The sequence below is a fragment of the Melospiza georgiana genome, chromosome Z (assembly GCF_028018845.1).
Source record: "Melospiza georgiana isolate bMelGeo1 chromosome Z, bMelGeo1.pri, whole genome shotgun sequence".
NCBI lineage: Eukaryota > Metazoa > Chordata > Aves > Passeriformes > Passerellidae > Melospiza > Melospiza georgiana.
This window is the reverse complement of record NC_080465.1, coordinates 60,379,451-60,401,907: the sequence shown is the minus strand read 5'-3', so window position 1 is coordinate 60,401,907 and position 22,457 is coordinate 60,379,451. Positions and strand designations below refer to the sequence as shown.

Here is a 22,457-nt window from a genome sequence, read left to right as displayed (position 1 = left end):
TTTTGGACACTGCTCTCAGGCCCATGATGTGACTCTTGGCTCTTGTATTGTGCAGGGCTAGGAATTGGACTTGGTGAACCTTGTGGGCCTCTTTGCCGCTCAGGATATTCTAATTTTTTGATTTATTACTAATTAAACAGAGTGGGATACTGAGAAATAAGAACACATTTATAACCAGCTTCCCTCAGCCTCAACTTCATTCTCAATTCCTCTCATTTCCTGAGCTATGCAGGGGAGAATAGGGAATGGGAGTTGAAGTTAGTTTATAATGCTTTTTTTCCTGCTCCAGAATGGGATCTCTCCTGTGCAAGACAGTCCTCCTTGAACTTTTGCAGCATGGTTTCTCTTCACAGGTTCAGTTGTTGAGAACAGACTGCTCTAGTGTGGATCCCCCATGGCCTGCAGCTCCTGCCAGGAGCCTTCTCCAGCATGGGCTTTTCAGGAACTGCAGCTTCTTCAGGGTATCTCCACCTTCTCTGGTGTGGGCTCTATGGGCTGCAGGTGGATTTCTAGTGCCTGGAGCATCTCCTTCTCCTCCTTCTGCAATGAGTTTGGGGTCTGCAGAGTTGTTTCTCTCAGTTATTGTCACCCCTGTCAGCTGTTGAGCAGTGTTCTTTACCCTTTCCTAAATACCTTGTAGGAGAGGCATCACCAGCATGGCCAAGGGGCTCAGCTTTGGGCAGAGCAGGTCCATCTTGGAGCTGACTGGAGCTGGCTCTGTCTGACATGGGGACAGCTTCTACTGTCTCTCTAAGATCCCTGCAGATGAGCCCAACCTAATTCAATGTCCTTCTTAGCAAAGGAACGTGCAGTGAATTTAATTCATACTTCGTATGTAATGTATAATTGAACTTAAGTACTTGAAATGATCTCTCATCTGCTTTATCCTTGGAGGCTAATCCTAACTCTATAAAACGTTCTTCCTTTAATATTTTCTATTTTTGCATTACAAAGGGAAAACAAAGGGCATTTCAGTAAACTTTTAATCTTACATTGTGCTAGTGACAGTGATCTGGATATTAAATGAAAGCAGAGGCATCTTATTTTTTTTGTGTTTTCCCTTTTAAGCAAGCAGTTAGTATCATCCAGCTTGTTCACTTTTCATTTATATGAAATTAGCAGTTTGCTATGTTGTCTTTCTATAAAAATTGTTGATCTTTCTTGACAAGAGAATTTTGTCTGTTTTGATACCTGGTCAAAGCAGAAGCATTAGAAGGTGATTTATTGTGAATAAAATGCTTTTCAAATGCTATTGAAATGCTGAGTAGGAGAACCATCACATGCTGTCTTGTCTTCAGACTTCTGAAACATATCTGTGATTCCCAAGAGATGATCAGAAGTGTTTAAAGCAGTTTCAGGCTGTAAAAGTGAATTTCTGCTTGAAGTCTCCTGTTTTACTAATGCAGGCACAACTGTACTGTATAAAGAGGAAGGAAATTTTTTATATATTTCTGCTTATATATTTCTGTTCTGTTCTGTCAAGCAAAGTACAATTCCTTGTTCTTAAACAAGTTTATGCCAAATAGATTACAGTATGGTGATGGAGAGAATGAGTAAAAAAATCTTACCTTGAACTCTATCATGTTTTGAAAAATCTTAGCTTAGGATTCAGAAATTGATTTAAGTTTCCATAATTTCCAAGAACAATAATTTTATTTTTATTTGAAACCCTCTGGCAAGTGTCTCTAGATTGTACAATATTAAAATTCTTTTTCAGGTATTTCTTTGTTTCCCACCTGAATGTGCATTGTTGAGGAGAGGCATTTGTTGTATTTACTTTAGGAATGGGAGGAAAATGTGACTGGGAAGGTAGCCCTAGGACAGCTTTACTTGTTGGCAAATAACCAAGTCCTAAGAAGAGGCTGTTTAATAAGATCACATTATAAAGTAGTAGTTAAATCTTTTCTGCGTCTTTTTTTTTCCTTACACATTTTCTTCTGTTTCCACACAGTATTAAAAAATTCATAATTCTAGACTAGATTCTTAATCTTTTAAGTTTGTCCCTTCTGTCCCAGATCTGGGAGATGCTGAGAATGACAGCTGGGTGCAGAGGTTGGTGACAGCAAATCTGACACCTTGAGTCGTGGTTTGTTTCCTTCCCTTGGTTTTTCTGTGTTTTCTCATGTATATCCTGATGCTCACAAAAAAAAAAAAAAATGAGGCTCATTTTAGTTTCTATATATTCTATAAATTTTTGCCCAGTCACCCTTGGAATAATATCCTTGCTTTTTCTTTGAATAAACACACACACACACATATATATATATATAAAATAATCAGTTTCTTTGCATCCTTCTGTTTGTGATTTCCATAACTACTATTGCTGTATGACTTGCATACTAAATACAATTGAATGCTTTCTTTATTAATAGGGTTTGCTTAGGGTTTGGGGGCCATAGGGTTTCTGATTTTCTCTTGTTACAGCAGTTAGGAAACTGCAAGTTGTGTTGTGAACATTTTGGTCTCCAATAGGGAAGAGTATCTGGAGTTCTTCATCCTCCATTTCTTTGCTGTATAAAACTTCAATTGATTTAAAAAACAACAAAAAAAACTGTCTAGTGGGTAAAACTTACCATACTTACCGAATTGACAGAGCATTTAAAGGATTTTACTCAATTGTTTTTCTTGGTATAGATAGTCTATCTTAAGACAGCAAGTAGAACTTACTTTCCCAGTAGGAAAAAATATAAAATAAAATGCTTCATGTGTCATCAGAATATCTCAAAATAAGCTTAGATTCAGATATTGAATTGAATTTTTTTCATAGGTTGTGTTGCCCTTATAAACAATCCTTTTAAGGAGAACTCACTATTAATTACCATTTTATTCTTCTAGTTAAACAGGAAAGAAATACATATTTTCTGATTTCAACGTATTTGGAAATCATTCAAAGAATAAATCCTGTTAGAATGAATCCAGTTTCACTGTTGTAATGCATAAAAGAAAATTCAAATCACAGTCCTTTGTTTAATGTATTAATATTGTTCTTCCTGTGATGGATAATATTTCTTTTTAAAATAGGCATCGTACTTATTCTCAGCAGAACAGATTTTGGAGAAGGTTAATTTAAACATTAAGAGCAATCATGTTATTAGCATCATTAGCCCTTCTGGTGGGGTAGCCTTGGCTAAGCAGCAGGTGCCCATCCCAAACTGCTCAGTCACTCCCTTGCTGAGTGGGCAAGGGAGAGAAAATATAATGAGAGGCTCATGGATCAAGATAAGGACATTTCTCCTGCCTGTCAAGATCCTTCTGCATAGCAGCACAAAGCTCTGATGTACCAAGCTCTGATGTAATTTGTCCCAATCCAGTGTTATCTGCATTATACATCTCCTAACCCCTAGATATGTTTTGTGAGATATTTTTTGTTGATGTTGAGTACCAAAAGGTTGTCTGATTTGATGGTTTCTTGTGAAATGTGTTTCCTTCAAATCTGTGTCCTAGGTGGCTGCATTTAGTTCATTACTTAATCTCTAAGCAGATTCCACAACATATTATCCGGTGTAATTAGAAGCAAAGTGTTCTAACCTGGAGGCCTAGCTGCAGTTAATTTGTTGAACTGGCTATTTTTGTATATCCAGTTATTGTCTAAGCTTAAAATTTTGCCTAAGACAAAGTGTGACCTTGGCTCTAGCTGAAGACAGAACACAAGGAATCCTTGCTCATTTTCATTACTTCATTGCATAAGAAACAAAACCAGAGATTAATTTATGAGAAATTACCATCTATGATAGATTTGGATATTAATCCCTATGAATTACGATAATCTTCTAATTTCTCTTTTCTTTGGAGGTAGTGGTGGTGGAGGGTGTGGTTTCTGCTTCTAGCTTCTTCTATTGCTACTGTATATAAAATGTTCCAGTGACTAAACAGAAAATAAGGAAATACTATAATATGCTTTATAAAATTGTGGTTAATACAAAACTTTTTTATGTAGCTGATTTTTGGAAATAAATTGCTATTCTTTTAAAAGGAATTTGTATAATGTCACATTGATATATTGTTACTCTGCTTTGCATTCTGTTTCGAATTCCAGCTTCTTGCCTGCCTCTCCTTTCCCTGCCCCCATTCAGTCTTTGTGTTAGTTGATTTAGGCTGTTTTCTTCTTCTTTACTCCCTTGTTTTTTTCTTTGTTTGGGTGGAGCATGTTGGATAAAATAGCATGTTTACATTGCCCAATCTAATTCTCATCTCCCTTTTTCTGCTTTCGCTGTAGTCTTGGTCATTAATTATGCCTTTTACTTCATTACTTCTCTTCCCTTGGGATCTCTTACCCCAAATTGAAAGCATAACAGTGGTATCTAGATGTCCACATAATGAACCTTAATTTTTTAATCTTATTACTGAATCTCTCATCCTTGCTTTTTTTCCCTCATCTAATATTTTTCTGTATTGCATCATACTTAAAATTACATTGGAATAACTTCAGGATAGTGCTGTCTTCTTAAATTTTTCCCTCTCATTTCCTTCCAAATGTAAAATTTCATTAGGCAGGAATATAATCTGAAGTATTAGTCATATTAAAGCTCATATTTCATATGCATACATTAAACCTCATATTTCATATTCATCCATTGATAAACCCAAAAAAGCACTTGGAGATAAAATTGGACCATTTTTAAGGAGAATATACAGATGGGTATTTATCTCACTACAGCTTAATTTCTTTGGTTTTTTTAGACTATTCCAAATCATTGGTTTATGCCCACCTCCTGTGGTCAGCCACAAATTGTTACATATTCTGTTAACATTAACATGTGTTCTGGTGATTTTTGCTATTACCATGGTTAACTTCTAGTGAGAATTGAAAGCTGCTATAAAGAAGCTCTTGTATTTCAGATGGGGAGGGACTATTAGTCTGGTTTCTTTGTTGCTTTCTTTTATTTATTTTAAATTAAATAAATCTCCTTTATTAAATTCTATACCATGTAGATGTTTGTAGCAGACTTGATCTAATAGGTCGCAGACTTAGTGAAGCTGGCATAAGCTAAGCATTTGTTCTTATTTCTAGTTATTGGAAAATATATTTTCATATTAAAAAAATAGAATATTGTAATTCTGTGTATGTTACAACTCATTGTATGCTTCCTGTCCCTGTTTTTCAGTTTTCTTGCTTGTCAGGTGCATTTCCATAATGGTATGGGGAAAAAAAAGACAGAATTTCTTGGGTAATACAACTAAAGAAAGGTAGTAGAACTTCTGGTCAGGTAGTTTACAAAGACACTGAACAGTTACTGTTGTGTAATTATTCCTTTAAGAGTAAACGTAGTGGAGCCTTATGTTATTGTAGTTAACTTATGTGAAGCATATCAGCAAGTCACACTTGTCTTTTTTGTTTGTTTTTAAATGATTTTTGGTCTTCATCACAGCACAGTCATTTATGTGTCTTGCAGATTTGTATAGTTCACCAATGAAAACGATTAGGATCACTTCTTCAAGTAAAGAAGTGGCGTTAGTGTTCAGAAACACATAACCACATAATGCGATTATATGCAGGTGCTTTTATTAAGAGCTCTGGGTGCCAGGGGTATATTCAACCCAAATCTGACTCCGACCATACATTCGAGATGAATGTGTTTTTATATTATATCATTATATAAATTTCATTTTAATTATTAAACTTAAATTGTTCTATTTTATACATAGATTTCAGCCAAGCATGGCTTCTCATGGCCCCCTTTAAATTTCTAACATAGTTTCTCATGATTCTTCTTATGATTATACAGTAATTATATTTAGTTACTAAGCAATCATCACATCTAACAATTATATCATTTATCATACTGCTTATGCAGGTGCAACACCAAGCCTAACATTTCAGATTCTATTTTAACATTTTCCCAGGGCCCCACTATCATTCTCCTCCCTTTAAAAGCATTTTCACCTCACTATAGGTGTAAATGTTTTCACTTGATACAGGCTTTTACTTCTCAATTTATACGTGACGTTCTTCAAATCCAGGGTTGATGTAAACATTGATGTGGATGCTATCACAAACTGGAGAACCAGAAGTTAGTGGGCGTGGATCTCATGTCAGTGTCTTCATTGTTTTCTGGTTCTAGGATGTTTTCTTCTGTATCTCTCCCTTTTAGATGCTGTAAACTAACTAAATTGATAAGAATACAATTAGTAAGATTATCGCACTCTCAATGATAGATTCAATCCATGAAATCACATTCCACCCTAACTCTTTAAAAATTTTGCGTAGCCAGCTCATAGTCAAATCTCTTTGCTCTTCTTGTGCTTCATGCTCTATTTGTTTCAACTGATTGATGTCATATTATACATCTGCAGTTACACTTGGGATATGAATGCAGCAATGATCAACCTGTCCCTTTAAAAATCCACATACTCCATGCTCTTTCAGGAGTAGCAAATCTAGGGCTAATCGATTTTGTAAAGTCATTTTTGTGGTGGCTTGTAATTGTATGTTTAATTATTTAAATCCTTCCTGGGTGACTCTTGCCAGTCTGTCTACCTGACCTGTAAGTTTGTACAGCATCTCTCTGTCTGATACTTTGCTATAGGACCAAGCAATGACTCTAGGGCCCACCCAAATTTCACTCCACTTGAGGGCTCTTGCCAAGTGTCATCTGGATTTTCATTGTCTAGAACTTCTTGTCTTGCTTTTATCTGCAGAAGTTCATGTTTTCTGTTAAATGGGGACTTTTTCCAAATTGGGCATAAGGTTGGAAGGCCTAAAGTAATCTCCTTTACTTTCCCATCTACAGGCAGATGTGTTGTCCAGGTGCCATTGCTTGCTGCCCATACAAATTGTCCTGGACCTTGGACTGTAACCTTGGTACATCCTATAATTACTTTATAATTCACTCTGACTTGTTTATGTTTGATCCCTCTGCAAGCACAACCAATTTGTAGGGCTATCGCCAGGGGGTGGCATCTGTTTTATCTCTGCATCATCCGAAGCACAGTCATAAGTTTTATTACATGCCCACCAACTTACTTTGTCCGTCTTCGTTCTGCTGCTAGTGGCAGTGTTCGTTATTGCCGGATCTGTTTCATTCTCGGGGCCTTCCCACTTAATACACCAAGGGGTGTTTGCCATGTACTGGAATCTTTGAAGAATACTCACAGACCATGCACTGTCCCAAGGTTCTATCTGATCTTTCTGATCCTTGGCCTCACACTTCCATACCAGAGTGGTTTCTGTAACATTTTCTATAATCTTTTTATAGTGTGGCAAATAGCATTGCCATTGTGTGACACCTCCTGATTCTCCCATAGGGGTTCCTAGTATGCCATCACTTAGAATACAGTCTTTCTGGCTCATGGGTCTCATCCATGTCCCTATTTTCTCCCAAGTTTCCTTGATTACTTGCTTCGATTCGGGTACCTGTTTACATGCAATTGTTTGTTCTTTTGTATTTCAGGTAGTTTTGATGTTATGATTCCCCAATTTACTGGATCTCCTGCTGCCTTAGGTACTGGCAGACAGGCAGTTATTCTACTGGTGTTTTGCATTTTGGCAAAATCTTTGACTAATCCAGTCATTACATTCCCAGCCCGAACTGCATTAGAAACCTTTATCACCTGTGTTTCTGTTTGTACTTCTCTCTTCATTCTAGAATGAAGAGTAGTTAGTTGATCATTTTGCATTCCACATCGCAAAGACATTAATGACCATAACGTTAGCACAATTACTGATAGCATAATTAAACACATCTTATCTGCAGCCTTGTTAGTTCACAGTTTACACAGTCCTTGATCACGGATGGATTTTCTTCACTTGGGTGTAGTGAATCCAGGGGTCCACGCCAGCTACTTTGACTACTGTAAAGGTGCTTGGTAGTACCTGATGGGTCCACTCCACTTTTCTTTCAGCAGTTCTTCGTTCCAGTTCTTGATGTACACCTTGTCTCCTGGATGTATGTAATGAACTGGATTCTCAGAATCAGTGGTCTATTCCACACGAGGATGCTCCGGAGCCGTGCCAAAGTTTTCCCGTGAGACAGAACATAATTATACACTTCCTGCTTTCCTGTGACGTGTACATTAGGGTTAGGCTCAGGAGATTCATATGGTTTCCCATACAAAATCTCATAAGGACTGACTGACATCCCACTCCTAGGCTTTATCCGAATTCTCAACAATGCTATTGGCAAAGCCTGGGGCTACTGCAATTTGGCTTCTTGGCATATTTTACTGATTTGCCTTTTTAGTGTCTGATTCATCTTCTCTACCTGTCCGCTTGACTGGGGTCTCCACGGTGTGTGGTGGTCCCAAGTTATCCCCAGCAATCTACTTACCTCTCCTACTACTGTAGCCATGAAATGGGGCCCCCTATCTGATGATACCCCTAGGGGTACCCCGAACCTGGGAATAATCTCCAGTAGTGACCACTTAATTGTTTCCTTTGCTTGGTTTGTGCAACAGGGAAGGCCTCTGGCCACCCAGAGAATGTGTCAACCCCCACTAACAGGTATTTGTATCCTCGAGTTCTTGACAGTTGTACAAAATCTACCTGCCAGTAGTCTCCTGGCTCTATTCCTATCCTGTCGCCTAGCACTGGGTTGTTTTTCAAGCAGATATCACATTTTGACATTACTGATTTTGCCATTGTTAACATCCGTATCGAAATTAAACTCTGCTTTAGCAATTTTACCAATGCCTCTGCACCCCGATGACATTTGTTATGCACCACTCCAAAAGCATATTTTGAGTCAGTCCATATATTTACCTTTTTCCCTTCACTTAATTCTAGTGCCCTGGTTAAAGCAACCAGTTCTGCCTTCTGGGCAGATGTATTTGCCTCCACTACTGTATTGACTGTTGTTACTGCATGTTCCGCGTATCTGGTTTAGTTTTCCAAGAAGCTGCTCCAATCTGTAAACAGCTCCCACTCCAGCTGCTCTAGTGGGAAGTCTTTCAGGTCTTCTCTTGCTGAATAGGTATACTCTATTACCTCTACACAGTCATGTTCTAATGGGCCTTCTTCAGTGGTGGTACCTAGGAACAAAGCTGGATTCAAAAGGTTAGTTGTTTTTAATGTGACATCATCCTGCTCAGTCAGGACTACCTGGAATTTCATCATCCTGCTGGGAGATAGCCAATGGCCCCCTTTTTGTTCTAAGACAGTGGTTACCATGTGTGGTACATAGACATCTATGTGCCTTCCCATAATAAGCTTCCTGGCTTTCTGTATCAGCATCACAGTAGCTGCAACTGCCCACAGACATGGAGGCCACCCGGCACTTACGTTGTCGAGTTGTTTGGAAAAGTAGCCCACTGGCCTTTTCCAGCTTCCCAGACATTGGGTCAGGACTCCTAGGGCTAGGCGAAGCCTTTCATGTACAAACAGCTGAAAATCTTTAGACAGATCAGGTAACCCTAATGCTGGAGCAGTTGTCAGTGCTTCCTTTAATTTTAGGAAGGCTTCTTTCTGTGGTTTGCCCCAGGTGAATGGCTGCGTCTTCTGAGCTTCATACAGGGGTTTTGCAATCAGTCCATAGTCCATGATCCACAGGTGACACCATCCTGCCATCCCGAGGAAGACTCGCAGCTCATGTAAATTCTGGGGCTCTGGAATAGCACAAATAGCTTGGATATGGTTAGTACCTAGTTTTCATTGCTTTTGTGAAATTCACATCCTAGGTAGATCACAGTCTGTTGAGCAATTTGTGCCTTTCCTCTGGATACTTTGTAACCTCCCATTCCCAGTGAATTTAAAATCTTCATGGTTACCTTTATACAGGTTGCTTTTTCTTCTGTAGCTATTAGTATATCATCAACATACTGCAACAATAAGTATTGGTCTCTTGGTACTTGCTCATTTTCAGTCCAAATCTTCCTTTGCCAATTGGTTTCCGAATACGGTCAGCGAGTTCTTGTCGTGTCTAAGTGAGCTGGGCCTTTCTTCTGTTCCCTGGGTTTTTCTACTCAAATGCAAACAGTTTCCTACTTTTTGTCAAAGGGTATGCAGAAAAGGCATCTTTTAAATCGATTACAGTAAACCATTTATATATCTCTTTTATGGATGTCAGCAATGTGTAGGGATTTGTTACCACTGGATAAATTTCCTTTGTTGTTTTATTTTTTGCTCTCAAATCTTGTAGTAATCTATATTCACCTATTTGATTTCTTTACTGGAAATATTGTTGTATTAAATTCTTCTGTTTATTTATGACAGGCTACTGAACCTGTTTTACGGGTTCTGTGTCCAATTACCTGCTGTACTCACCCAAGACCATTGCCTTGGTAACGTTTTCCTGCTGGAACTGATTGCCCTGGTGAAACCTGTCTGGTCACTCCTGTTTCCAATGCTCCTCCCACTTGCAATACGCACGTTTAGGCTTAACCCTTGCAAAACTGGTCTTCTACCCCGACTACTCCTGCCATGTCCCCTGAAATTTGGGTTTTCTTCTCCTTGTATTACTGCTGAAAGATTTTACTGCTGCCTTTTACTAGCTTCTCTTTCACGATTATTATACACCTTCCCGGCTACCTCAAGTAGCTTATCCAAATTCCTTAATTCCTCCCCTTCTAATTTTTGCAATTTCTTCTGAATATCGTCTTGTGACTGACCCAAGAATATGAGAGCGAGCTGAACCTTTACTTGTTCTGTCTTTATTTGGAGATCTGTATATTTCCTTGCTGCCTCCTTAAGCCTCTACAAAAAAGCAGTGGGAGATTCTTTCTTTTCCTGCCGAACCTCTTATAGTTTGGACCAAATTATAGTTTTGGGCACAGTGTTCTGAACTCCTATTTGGATCCACTCTTGATATTTCCGTGGTCTCCTCATATTGCAAAATAAATTAGGGTTCCATTTTGGATCTTCAGTTGGGAAATTCGCATCTAAATTCCCTGTTACCAGCCCATTTCTAATATCTTCTCTTGCCCTCTCTTTGGCTGCCTTAAGTACCATCTCTTTCTCAGTAGAATCCATTAAAGTATCTAATATTACTTGTATGTCATCTCAATCAGGATTCTGAGTTTTTATAACCATTTTTACTACTTGTGCCACCTTATCAGGATTTTCTCTATAAGTTCCGGCTGATTGTTTCCAAATAACTAAATCTGCAGGAGAGAAAGGCACTTTTACAAATACTGGTCCTTCCACTCCTAGACCTTGTCACAAGGGGGCAACCACAGTCCGTTTTTGTCTCCTATGTCTTTTCTATCTATAACCGGGGCAAGCTTTGACCGGCTTCGGGTTCTGTGGGCTATTGGGGTCACTAATTCATTACCATTGCTATCTGTTTCACTTGCATCCCTCTTTCTCCTTTCTATCACAGTTAGGTTTTGCTCATCTTCCGAGGAAGAGGTATCAGGTGACAGTGGGAGAGGAGGGTAAAGAGGTAAGGGTGTACTAGACGAGACAGGTTCAGGCTCTAGGTGGGGTAGGAGCAGGCAGTGGGATAGGGACAGATGAAACATGTGGGATGGGGTTAGGTTTTCTTGGTCTTTTTGGATCTATCTGTAAATCAATATCTGTATAATTTTCCCTACTCAGACTTTCAACGCCGAGTGTTCTAAACTTTTCTCACAAACCCCACACTTATCACTTGTAGATGCTCTAACCACCATTAATCTACATTCATGCTGCCATTCTGGCTTTCCCCATAAATAGAAAAACAAATCAACATATGGGACCTCATTCCATTTTCCTTCTTGTTTACAAAATGACATTGACTGCGAAATAGTGTTATATTGCAGTGTCCCATGTTTTGGCCATTTTTCGCCATTCTCCAAGACATATTCTGGCCACCATGTATTACAGTAATCAATCAACTTAGCTTTATGTAATTCTTCCCCAAAACATAGTTTCTCATGATTCTTCTTATGATTATACAATAATTTTATTTAGTTACTAAACAATCATCACATCTAACAATTATATCATTTATTATACTGCTTATGCAGGTGCAACACCAAGCCTAACATTTCAGATTCTATTTTAACATTTTCCCAGGGCCCCACTATCAGTTGGACATGAAAATTTGCATAAATAAAGGAATTAAGATTGTATCATTACTTGCATGAATGGTTTTGGACAGTCTTGGCATATTTTCAGCAAGCTGAAAACTAATGTGTGTTTATTTTCAGATGTTCATGACTAAATCTTTTTTGCCATCCTTCAGCGAATAAAATTTGCAAGTTTAATGTTGATTACCATAATCAGATATTTAAAGCTTGCTAGTAGTCCAGTGCAAATCTAGTGTAGCTGTCTACCAACAGGCATTAACTGTTTAGCCAGTATGCCTTCTTAGTTTGTGCTTAAGCATTTCTGGATGTGTAAGAAGCCTTTTTGGTACATGTGCCCTGAAATGGGAGTGATTTTTTTTTCAATACATGAATTTTCATTGATTTAATGTCAGAATCCTTATTTTCTATTTCATCCTTATGAGTATATTTTGACTGTCTTCCAGGGGCTGGAAGATATTTTAATTTGGGTGTTTTTTTTCTGATTAGTATTTATACTAATCTAGAATACACTATTTAGTATAGTCTATTTATACTAATTTAGAAGAATTACTACATAGTTGTGTATGATTATGACTGGAAACTTTACTTCTACCAAAACTGGAATTCTCAAAAAATAAAATAATACTAATATATATGTCTTCAGTAAAACATGGTGTAATTTTTTAGCATAATTATTAAAGACTACTAAAATTCTGAAATTAAAAACCACGTATATTAAAATGGAGAAGTAAGAACAGTTGAAATTGAACACGGGGGAGACTAATGGTATATGCTGACATACCCTTAGGGTATGAAAGGGTAGAAAACTACTTAACTAATATAACGCAGTCTGATGTCAATAGTTCTGGTTACTGTATTTCCAAAAATAATTTTTAAGTCTCTTTTTCTGAAGTGGGTATAAAAGCAGCTGAAGAACATAAGAAACAGTTATTTATTAATGACATAATGGTTTCTTATAGGTTGAATTAAAAGTAAAATATTCTTCCATTCTGTAATATGTGCAGAAACATTTGGTGATAGTTAATAAAATTTACCAGCATGGATTCTTGGTATGTCAAGTTGATGCTTTTTTCCCCACTGCTTTTAGAACACATTATACTAGTGTTTGCATATGTGAAATACTCCACAGTTTGCATTTTATATATTGAGGAGGTTTTTATATTTCTTCCTAACATGTAAAATATGTTTGAGAGTACATTTTGTGTATCAAAATGAAATGTGTCTCTTTCTGATCCTTTATGAAGGGAAGGGTAGGAAAAGAAAGACTCAACAGAACCAATGCAGTCTTTACTGGGTTGGGCTAAAGCTCATGAAAAAACCTATTAATGTATTACAATGCTTCAACACTGATTTGCTGAGAACCAATGCTCTAATGTGTTAGTCATCCTTAAGCTCCTTCTATTTTTACAGGTTCTGAAAGATGACTGATGCTGGTTTCTGTGATGCCACTTGAAGTCTCCAGTGCTGTGGATTGATAAGTAATATGCAGATTTAACTGCACAACCTGAGCAGAAAGCAACAGGAGTGCTGGTCCTTTTCAGCTCCTTAAGTGAACGTGTCCTCTATTTGCAAGGGAAGATTCTGCAACAGCATTTTATAGCTAATAAAACAGACAACATAGTAGCATCCACCTTCCTGATTTACAGTGCATCGCCTTCCAAGACAGATGGTCTGTCAGAAGCTGGAGGATGCCTGCAGAGAACATAATAATGAAGTAGTGAAATGATACTTCTGCTGCTGCTACCTGATTGTCAAGATCACAGCTGATAGAACTGCACTGCCCTTTTTCTGCTTGCCTAATCAGGCCAGAAATAGCAGGGTGGACATGGCTGGCTTTGTTAGCAATCTGCTAATACTGCTTCTTCTGTTTCAAAACATCTGTTTGGGTTTCAGAAGCCCACTTTCAGTCTTCAAGAGGTGGGTTATGCAAGAAAATACTATGTGTTAAATGCATGCAGTCAAAATACTACAAAAGTGTGAAAAAACGTGTCTTAGATAAAAATGTGTTATGGTATTTGTTCAGTGTTGATCGTTGCACAGAATTTTCTTTCTGCAATTTGAAATGGCACTGTTGTCATACAGAATTCATGTTTTATCTATAGGGTTGCTCATTAGATAGAAGGATAAAATGGCAATTAATACAACTTTTTTAGTTACAGCTATATTTGAGGCTACACAGAAAATAAATGTATTTCAGATGCTGGATTAGCTTGCATGATAAGGTCATTTTTTAACAAGAAAACATCAAATAAGCTGAACAGTCCTGAGAAATTGAGGGGTGGTTTGAATTCAATTTACCTCAATAACAGTAAAATCCTTTTTTTCAGGAGCTAAGAGGCTACTTCTCTTGTCCACACCACATTAAAGTTTACCTATGCAATTAATTGTAAAAAACAATGTAGATCACTATAAAGAACTATATGGTAAGACAAGAGAAACATTGGTGCAACACTGACACGAGTTTTGGCTATGTATATACATCAATAATTTATACGTTGCATTCAATACAGAATTTGTTATTTGCTTGATTGTTGCCAAGTTTTCTGTTTTACTTTTCTACTTGTAGTAGCACAGAAATTGCTATTAATACCATAGTGTTTGAATTAAAAGTTGCCCCTTTGCATGTAATTTAAGTTTAATCTGTATCAAATTATAAATCATAGTCTCAAAAATCCCCCCCAAAACTGTTGTGAATTATGAATGGTACTCAACATAATGTAGTGAACTAATTCCCTGTTTGCACATCCATTTGCCTCTGACAATTTTAGGATGAGATAATAGGTTACATTTTCAGCTAACATTTTCCAAACTAATTATCTTATTACTCAGATCAGTAACTACTTCAGTAAGTACTGCATAACTAAGATGTTTTCCTCAGCCTGTGATGGAGTGAAATTTTCAGATCATTCCTGGAACTACTCAGCATTGTCTAACTTCTTTACTAGTTCTGTAAAGACCCTTCTTCTAAGAAAGACAGAACAGAAATCAATACTTGAAAAAAAAAAATCTTTCTTCCTTCTTTTTCAGATACAAAGATATTAGCACATCTCTTCCCAATGAATGCCTTGGAAGTGACCAGCCAGTGATTTCCTTTGGTCTGTCAGATTTTGCACTGGACATTCGCATGCCTGCAGTGACACCTAAGCAGGTGAGAGAATTGCAGGTTTTGCCTCTTTCTCTTCTTTCAATAAGCTAGGACAACAAAGCCTTCTCCACAATATCACTCATTAAAATGAACAAAAAAATCAGGGTAGCTTTTATAAATACATATCCATGTGTGCTTCTCAGAGAAAAGTAGGCAACAAACAAGTAGCCTCAAATGAGAGAAAAATCTCTTCATTGAATTAATTTTAATTGTAAAATGTTGGTTTCATAAACTGAATTGTTGAAGTTTTATAACGTGAAATATTTCTAGCTAGTAAGATATGCAGTTGCAGTTTACACCAAATCTCAGATGATGTATCACTAATTACATTAAACTGTATGTTGCTGCAGTTTCAGCAAGCTGAGAGAATACAACCAAAAAACATTTTCAAAGGGGTAGTACTTCTGACCCAGTATTTTTAACTCTCAAAATACTCCATGAAAGCTATTACAAACAAGTTACAATTTTATACTCTTTAAGGTATGAAGTGTATTATATTCTGCTGAACCAAGTGAGTAAAAGTGAAGACAGTTAATATTTTTAAAGTTAACATTAAGATACACATAAAATATTGAGATTCCACTGCCATTTTCACATCTAATTCCATTAAGCAAGAATCATTAAAGAATGATTTTTTTTTTTTTTGCAGTAAGCCATTGCAGAGGATTATATGTATCATTAGGAGGTCTGCATCTCTTTTAAAGTGCTGCAGATGCTTGAAAAGAGCAGTGTGTTGCGGTGCAGTACTTGATGACTCATTGTTGCAGATAGTGGTTTTTAAAGAAGTGAAGAGAAAATGAGGTTTTCAAGTTATTGGGGAAGACCCCTCTGGAACATGTAATTTAAAGCAAGATTTAAACATGTTTTAATTTAAACATGTTATTTCTGCAAGTTCAAACCAGAAATATGGTTTCTCTTGCATCTTCTTGGCAGTAAAATATTCTCTATTATTGCAGTAAAGTAAACTTCTTCGTCAAAAAGAGTGAAAAGTACTCTTAGTTCATCCAGGTGCATGTTTAAAATTATGAGTTATTGATTTTACCTAAGAAGCCATCAGTTGAACAGCTAGGAAGCACATATAAAGAGATCAGTGAGTTCAGATTCCTATGAAAAAAACCTTCTCTTTGTGTGTTGTAATGTCAAGTCTAGGGGAAAGGTTGCCAAAAACTGCATTTTTTGAAATGAGTTACTGGGCATGTTGAAGGGGTGGGAGGGCCAGGATTTGTCTTACAGTTCATAACTGCAGTTGTTCTATGGGTGCATGAATATCAACCAAGCCCTTATATGACTTAGGAGTGTTTTGTGTATACCATATGAGTTGTGCATTTTTTTGGCACAGGTACTGCACATGAACATTAATTGAAAACTGCTTAATTTCAACTGCACTATGAAGCATGGCTGCCGTTGGCTTTCAAAGTTTAAATATAAGGTCCTAAATTAGGTTGTGCTTTTTTTTTTTTTTTTTTAATCTCCTTAACCCAAGTTAAATAAAAAACACAGAATATTTCCATGTCTATTTCTAGAAGGCTTTAGTATTTTAACAGTGTAAATGCATGTAATCACGGTACACAAAGGCATTCATATAAATTGTATCAGTTAACCAGTGTTCATCCTTCCCATTTTCTAGCAAAAGCACCAAAAATAGTTTCTTATCTGTGCAAATCACTGCTCTGTGTAATCATATATTGTTATCACCATTTTACCTTTCTTCTCAGTTGCATTTAATTGCTTACACCTGTTGTGGTGGTTTGACCGGAAATGGTATTTTTGGGATGCTGTAGTCAAACCAATGGGTGCTCAGATTTTAATATTGGCACTTGATGTGGCCATTGGGACGTTTGGATCCGCCTCTGAGAACACAGGGTTAAAAGGAGGGCTGCAGGCGGGAAGGTTCTCTTTGGATTTCTGGCGGGAGAGCGTTCGAGCTCTCCCCGAGCTCTCCCCTGGCCCAGCTGCTGGCTGGGCGGGAGTGGGGGGGGGAAGCCACGCGGCCTGGGAGAGGTGGGCCTGACCCTGGGGGGCCAAGGGTGGAAGCATCAAAGAACTACTGAGAAGTATTCCCCCCTCCCACTTCTGGGAGACAGAGACAGAGAGAGAGACAGAGCCGCACCTGGGAGTTACCTTGAAACTTGATAAACATGTGCGGCAGCAGGCAGCATGGCTGAGAAGGAGGAAGAGGGTGGGGAAGGAGGTAGCGATGTGTCCGCTTGTGGGAACTTTTAACTCCTTTGTGGACAATGAAAACTTTATAGAACATTAACCCTTCCTGGAAGAGTGAAGTCTGGGCAGAGAGAGAGATGTTGGAAGAATGGAGAAGATGGAGGTGGCATTTTTTGCTGAACTCTTTTTATGCATAGCCATGGACTGTTTCCTTGTGATACAGAGACTGCTTCTAGGGAGGGGGGGGCAATGCCTCAGAACCAGGAGGGTTCAGTGTGGGTACCCCTCAGGCCCAGGGGGTGCAAAAAACACGGGGGGGACAGATGTCCCAAGGTTGAGACTGTGCCTTTTTGGAAGGAGACAAAGCATCCTTAAAAGGAGCCCTAGAAGCAGCTCTGGTCCATGCACAGTGGTGAGAGCACTGGGCATGGAAGGGAGATGTCACGATGGCGAATGATCTCTGGTCGGTGCCATGTGTGACAAGAAGCCCATGGCACAAAGAAGGACTCCTTCTCCTCTTGATGAACTGAGGACTGAGTATTCTAAAGGGTGGTGCCAGACCGAGAGTTGGTGATTTGGGGGAATGTTTTGTATTGGGAATTTGGTGGGGAGGAGGAGGAGATGTATTTGTGAAGTTTTCATTTCCCTTGTGTGTTTCTTTTGTTTTCCTTTCCCTCGTAGTTTAGTTAATAAAGTTTTCTTTATTCCTAAGTAGGAGCCTGCTGTGCTTGTTCCTGGTCACATCTCACAGCAGACACCAGGGAGAGGGTATTCTCATGGGGGCGCTGGCATTGTGCCAGCGTCAAACCATGACACCTGTCCACAGAGTCTTCTTTTAAATTAAATTTGAAGTTATTGATAGCAGGAATTTTATCTTTATCTGTTTAGATGTCCTTATGAAAGTGAAGGCCTGTCAGATTTTGAATTCATGCGTGTAGTGAAATTCCAGTAGATTATATATTTATTTTCCTAAACAGCCTTAGAAGTTGAAAAAAAAATTAGGAAAAAAGAGGTTTAAAATAGTTAATAGTGTACCTACCAACCTAATAGCTGCTTTGATAACCTTATAGACTGATATCTGTTACATGTAAATAAATTGTGGCAATGAATTTATTTCTTACAATAGTAAACCAGATAACATATATCGTATTTGCCCAAGTATCTCTGTAAAGTACATTATATTTTTTCTAGATGGTCCAATTGTGTATATTCATTTGGTCAGTATTCCCACATTCATTTTCAGAAAGTGGAGGGAATTTTGATACTTTGTTTCTATTCTTTAAGTTCTAAATTTTCCCAATTTAAAGGTAATTTCTGTTCTCTTTTCTTTTAACAGTCTGATACCTACCTCTGCATGTCAGTACCCCTGCCAGTGGATGATGAAGCCTATGTAGGTGAGTATTGGTTGACTGAAAGAACTTAGGCAAGCCATTTTGAAGAACCTCAACATTTCCTTTTTTTCTTTGACTCATATTAACTTAATCTTTGGATGTCAGAGTTTCCAAAATGCATTTGTCATGTTTAATGTAGAAACAAACTAGAGGGAGTTACTTAGAGTCAAGATAAAACTGTATCTAAGGAGATTCAGGAGTAATAGCAGTTAAGGAGCTGCATGCAGATGCCTCTGGCAGTCAGGACCAAACAGTCCATTTGCAAAGTATTGGCTTTATGTCTTTGTCTGGATACTTGATTCTGCACTGCTGAGCAGACTGTTTGTTTACCTCCTTTAGGTTGTAAATCCTGTATACTTAGGGTTAGTGTTGGCTGCAGAAAGATTTTACTTGGAGGAGAAAGTAAAATCTCTCCCTCTATTTATTTTTTTTAATGGCATGGCATGAATAAGATGGCTGACAAGTAGAAGGAAATACTGTAATGTGTTACAAAGGCCGTCATCATATAAATCAGCAGAAGAACACCATCTGTTCAGAAAATCTTTGTGGTAGTTAAAATTTTAGTGTGCTTTGTCGTGAACATACAGTTGTTCAGATAGACAGAAGGCTTATTGGTTTGGCTGAAGATAGTTTTGCTTTCAGAACATGCTATAACTGTTCAAAAGGAAACAATATTTGTCTTTCTTTACACTTCTGCTGCATTTTAGGATACCTGTGCTTAGTAAAAGCATGGTGGGAATCCCATGTAGTTTTTGATGGACAATATTATGAGATTGTTATTCTATGTGGATTTTCTTGTGGAAATCCCTCAGAAGATAGAATACTGCATTTTGATTTTCATGTTGTATTACAGTAAATAAGAAAAATTATTAATTTTTTTTTCAATGCTTTCTCTATATATCTGTTTTCTAAAGAGGTGGGAATCTGACTTCACATTTTTGTTGTGAATATGACCCCAGAAGGAAAAATGAGCATAGAAGGAAGGGAATGAGTGCTCACTCTCAAATAAATAATGCTTGCTGTGCTGTGGGCAGTAGACTCTTCTGCTTTTGTTGATTCATAGAAAGGCAATGCTACTAACTTCCTCCTTAAGCAACTTTTGTTTAGTGTGTCACTGAGTTGAAAAATTCCATAGTTTAATTCATTGTTAGGTTATTGCGCATCTAGTTCTGTTGCTTGTATTAAAGGAACATAAAACTTCTTTTGATGCTTAAAAGGACCTACTGAAAGGATTTGCTTAAAAGTTATGCAAAGTCTCAGTGCAATCATGCAATGCAACCCAATTTTTTTTTTCTGCAGACCTAAAATTTTTTTATATTCTTCATCTGATTTTTACAGGATTTGGTCGCCTTTCCAGTGATCACTGTTTCTGAGTACCCTTCATTGCAAAGTAAATAAGGTCTCTCGACAGAAAAACAATTCTGGTTGTCTTGTAGAGCTTTGAAGAGCAGGAGGAACTTAATGAGCAATCTGTAATAAAAAAGTTTGTGTGAATTTAAAGTATTCCAATGATAGCATTCCTTACAAACAAACAAATATATATCTACATATATATACATGTGTGTATATATATATATATGATTGATTTTTGTATGCTTTAAAATTAGAACATTTTAGGTTTTTCCCTCTTTTGTCACTTCCTTAGGTGGTGGAAATGAATAGACATATGATCAGTCTGACGTATGTGATCATTCCATTTTGTTTCACTGGGAGGTGTTCCTCATGGAAAAGGCTCAGATTGGCATCTTCATCATCCATGGAAGTTACATGATCATTAGAAAGAGTAGACTCAATCATATCAAGCTGTAGAGAGTAGAAAGAATGTAGAATGACCTACCTTATAAAATATCTACGTAGAAAACTGTTAACTTGCATACATGTATTTTGTGTTGCTTAAATAAGCACAGAAGATTGGCACACAGACAATGTTTAATCTTTTTTAAAGGACAGAAGCTATATTTTTATGGTTTAAGTTGGATCTGCCTTCATTGCATTGCCAATAAATGCTGTAATTAACTTTCCTTAAAACATACAAAAACAACGGAAAACTAGCATATGAACTGTAACTGGGCTGCTGTTTAGTGATGTTGAGAAGATTGTGTTCTGTAGAGCTTCAACATGAGGATGTGTGAGTGCACATAACTGAAACAATAAACTGGATTCTGAAGACATTTTGATGGTAAAGCTACATATTCTGCCTTCAGTTAAAATTACTTGCTAAGTAAATGCCTTGTGCTTTGTTTCATTTTATAGTTTAAAGAGACATTTTTAAGACCAATTGTCTTTACAGTTTCATCAAGAATTGCTAATTCATTTCTTTTTTTACCTTTGCCTTCCTATTTTTACTCTTGTTTCTTCCTTCCTCCAAGACTTTTTGGAAGAGAAGGTTCTATAATGGAACCTGCAGCAAGATACTTTTGTTGCATATTGGTGAAATATAAGACCCTTGGCATAGAGAGCTTCTTTTTTACTGTTGTATGTGGGCAGTACTAAATTTGTTATTAAGTTGAAAATTTTTTTGTCACATGTTTTTTTCAGTATTTTTATTAAATTTGTATATAAGGACTTTGAATTCGGACTTCAATTTTGCTATTTCCCTAAAGGAAACCAGTAAACATTCATGCTTGCACAGGGACAGTGGTTATAACTTTGTACTTCAAAACTGGAGGGTTTTCTGCTGTACCAGAATTCGCAAACTTGTTCAGAGTCAGTTCTCAGACATTATCAGAGGAAGGAATAGATCACACTTACTTAATGAAATGTTGGCAGCTGCAAGGAGAATTAGAGCAGGTTTTGCCCTATGGATCTTTTTCAGGCATGCATCTGTATGATTTAGCTGATGCTGTGTTCTGTATTAGGTTCTTTAGTGGAGGATCGGACTGTCAAGGCTGAAATTTCTGTTTGAATCAGTTGTTTCTCTGTCCCAAATGGCCATAAATACTGACAAATTTGACTAAGGAGAATAGTTTTTTGTGAGGTGGGTTGGTGTACATTAGGTTTATGTTAGGAACATACCCTTTGCTCCTGGGAAGTGAAATGGTTGTGAGATAAATATGTTGTTATTAGTGAGTGAGATTAATATGTGATTTTCCAAGATAGTATTACTCCAGTTTTATTTTTAAAACATATCATTGTTGTTTTCTTCTTCTGCATCCTGTTTGAATAGTGTTTATTAATAAATAGCTAAACCAGAAACTCAGGTGGATCTTTAATGGTGCGGACATTGGTAAGAATCAGGTTTTGATAACTAAACTGTAGAGAGAGCTAAATGCTCTACAGACACTCGCAAAAATTTAGTCTGACCTCTCAGCCAAAAAACTTGTCTGTCACCTTCACCTGCTTATATTTATTTACATGAGTGACCAGTAAATAAATGTCTTTTTCTTACTGACTCATGATAGGTCCCTGTGAAATTGGGCTGTAGAAATGAAATTGAGCCTTCTATATTCAGCAACACACATTGAAGCAATTGGATGGTTTGTTACTTTTCATCCATAAAGGACTCTGAGAAACTCTAGGTTTGTTTCTCTGTTATGGGATGTATAAACTTCTCTATTGCCAAGCAATGATATCGTCACTGTATTGGAGGCCTCTGATGTCTCCCTAATTTGCCAAACTCCAGAGGCTGAATTCTTGATAAATTTCTTAGAAGTTATTTCTGTGATAGAGAAGACATTAATATTTAAAAAAAGATCAACTTTATTTAATGGAAAAATGTAAAGATTAACTTATTAGAAGTTAGTTTTTGTAACACATACCTGAAGTACACACTGTTAAGATTAAACTGATGTCATGTTCTGTTCATTCCTGTTTCTCTT

At 37.3% G+C, this 22,457-nt stretch overlaps 1 protein-coding gene across 6 annotated transcripts in view; it reads left to right on the top strand.

Annotated features, from left to right (window-relative positions):
• PAM (peptidylglycine alpha-amidating monooxygenase) overlaps positions 1–22,457 on the top strand; it is a 114,460-nt gene that overhangs the window by 38,920 nt on the left and 53,083 nt on the right. For all 6 annotated transcript variants that reach the window (XM_058044645.1, XM_058044644.1, XM_058044643.1 and 3 more), the window contains exons 2-4: positions 13,354–13,860; positions 14,971–15,091; positions 18,585–18,642. In XM_058044645.1, the coding sequence (XP_057900628.1) occupies positions 13,769–13,860; positions 14,971–15,091; positions 18,585–18,642 (271 nt within the window). In that variant the 5' untranslated portion in view covers positions 13,354–13,768. The remainder of the gene's footprint in view (positions 1–13,353; positions 13,861–14,970; positions 15,092–18,584; positions 18,643–22,457) is intronic.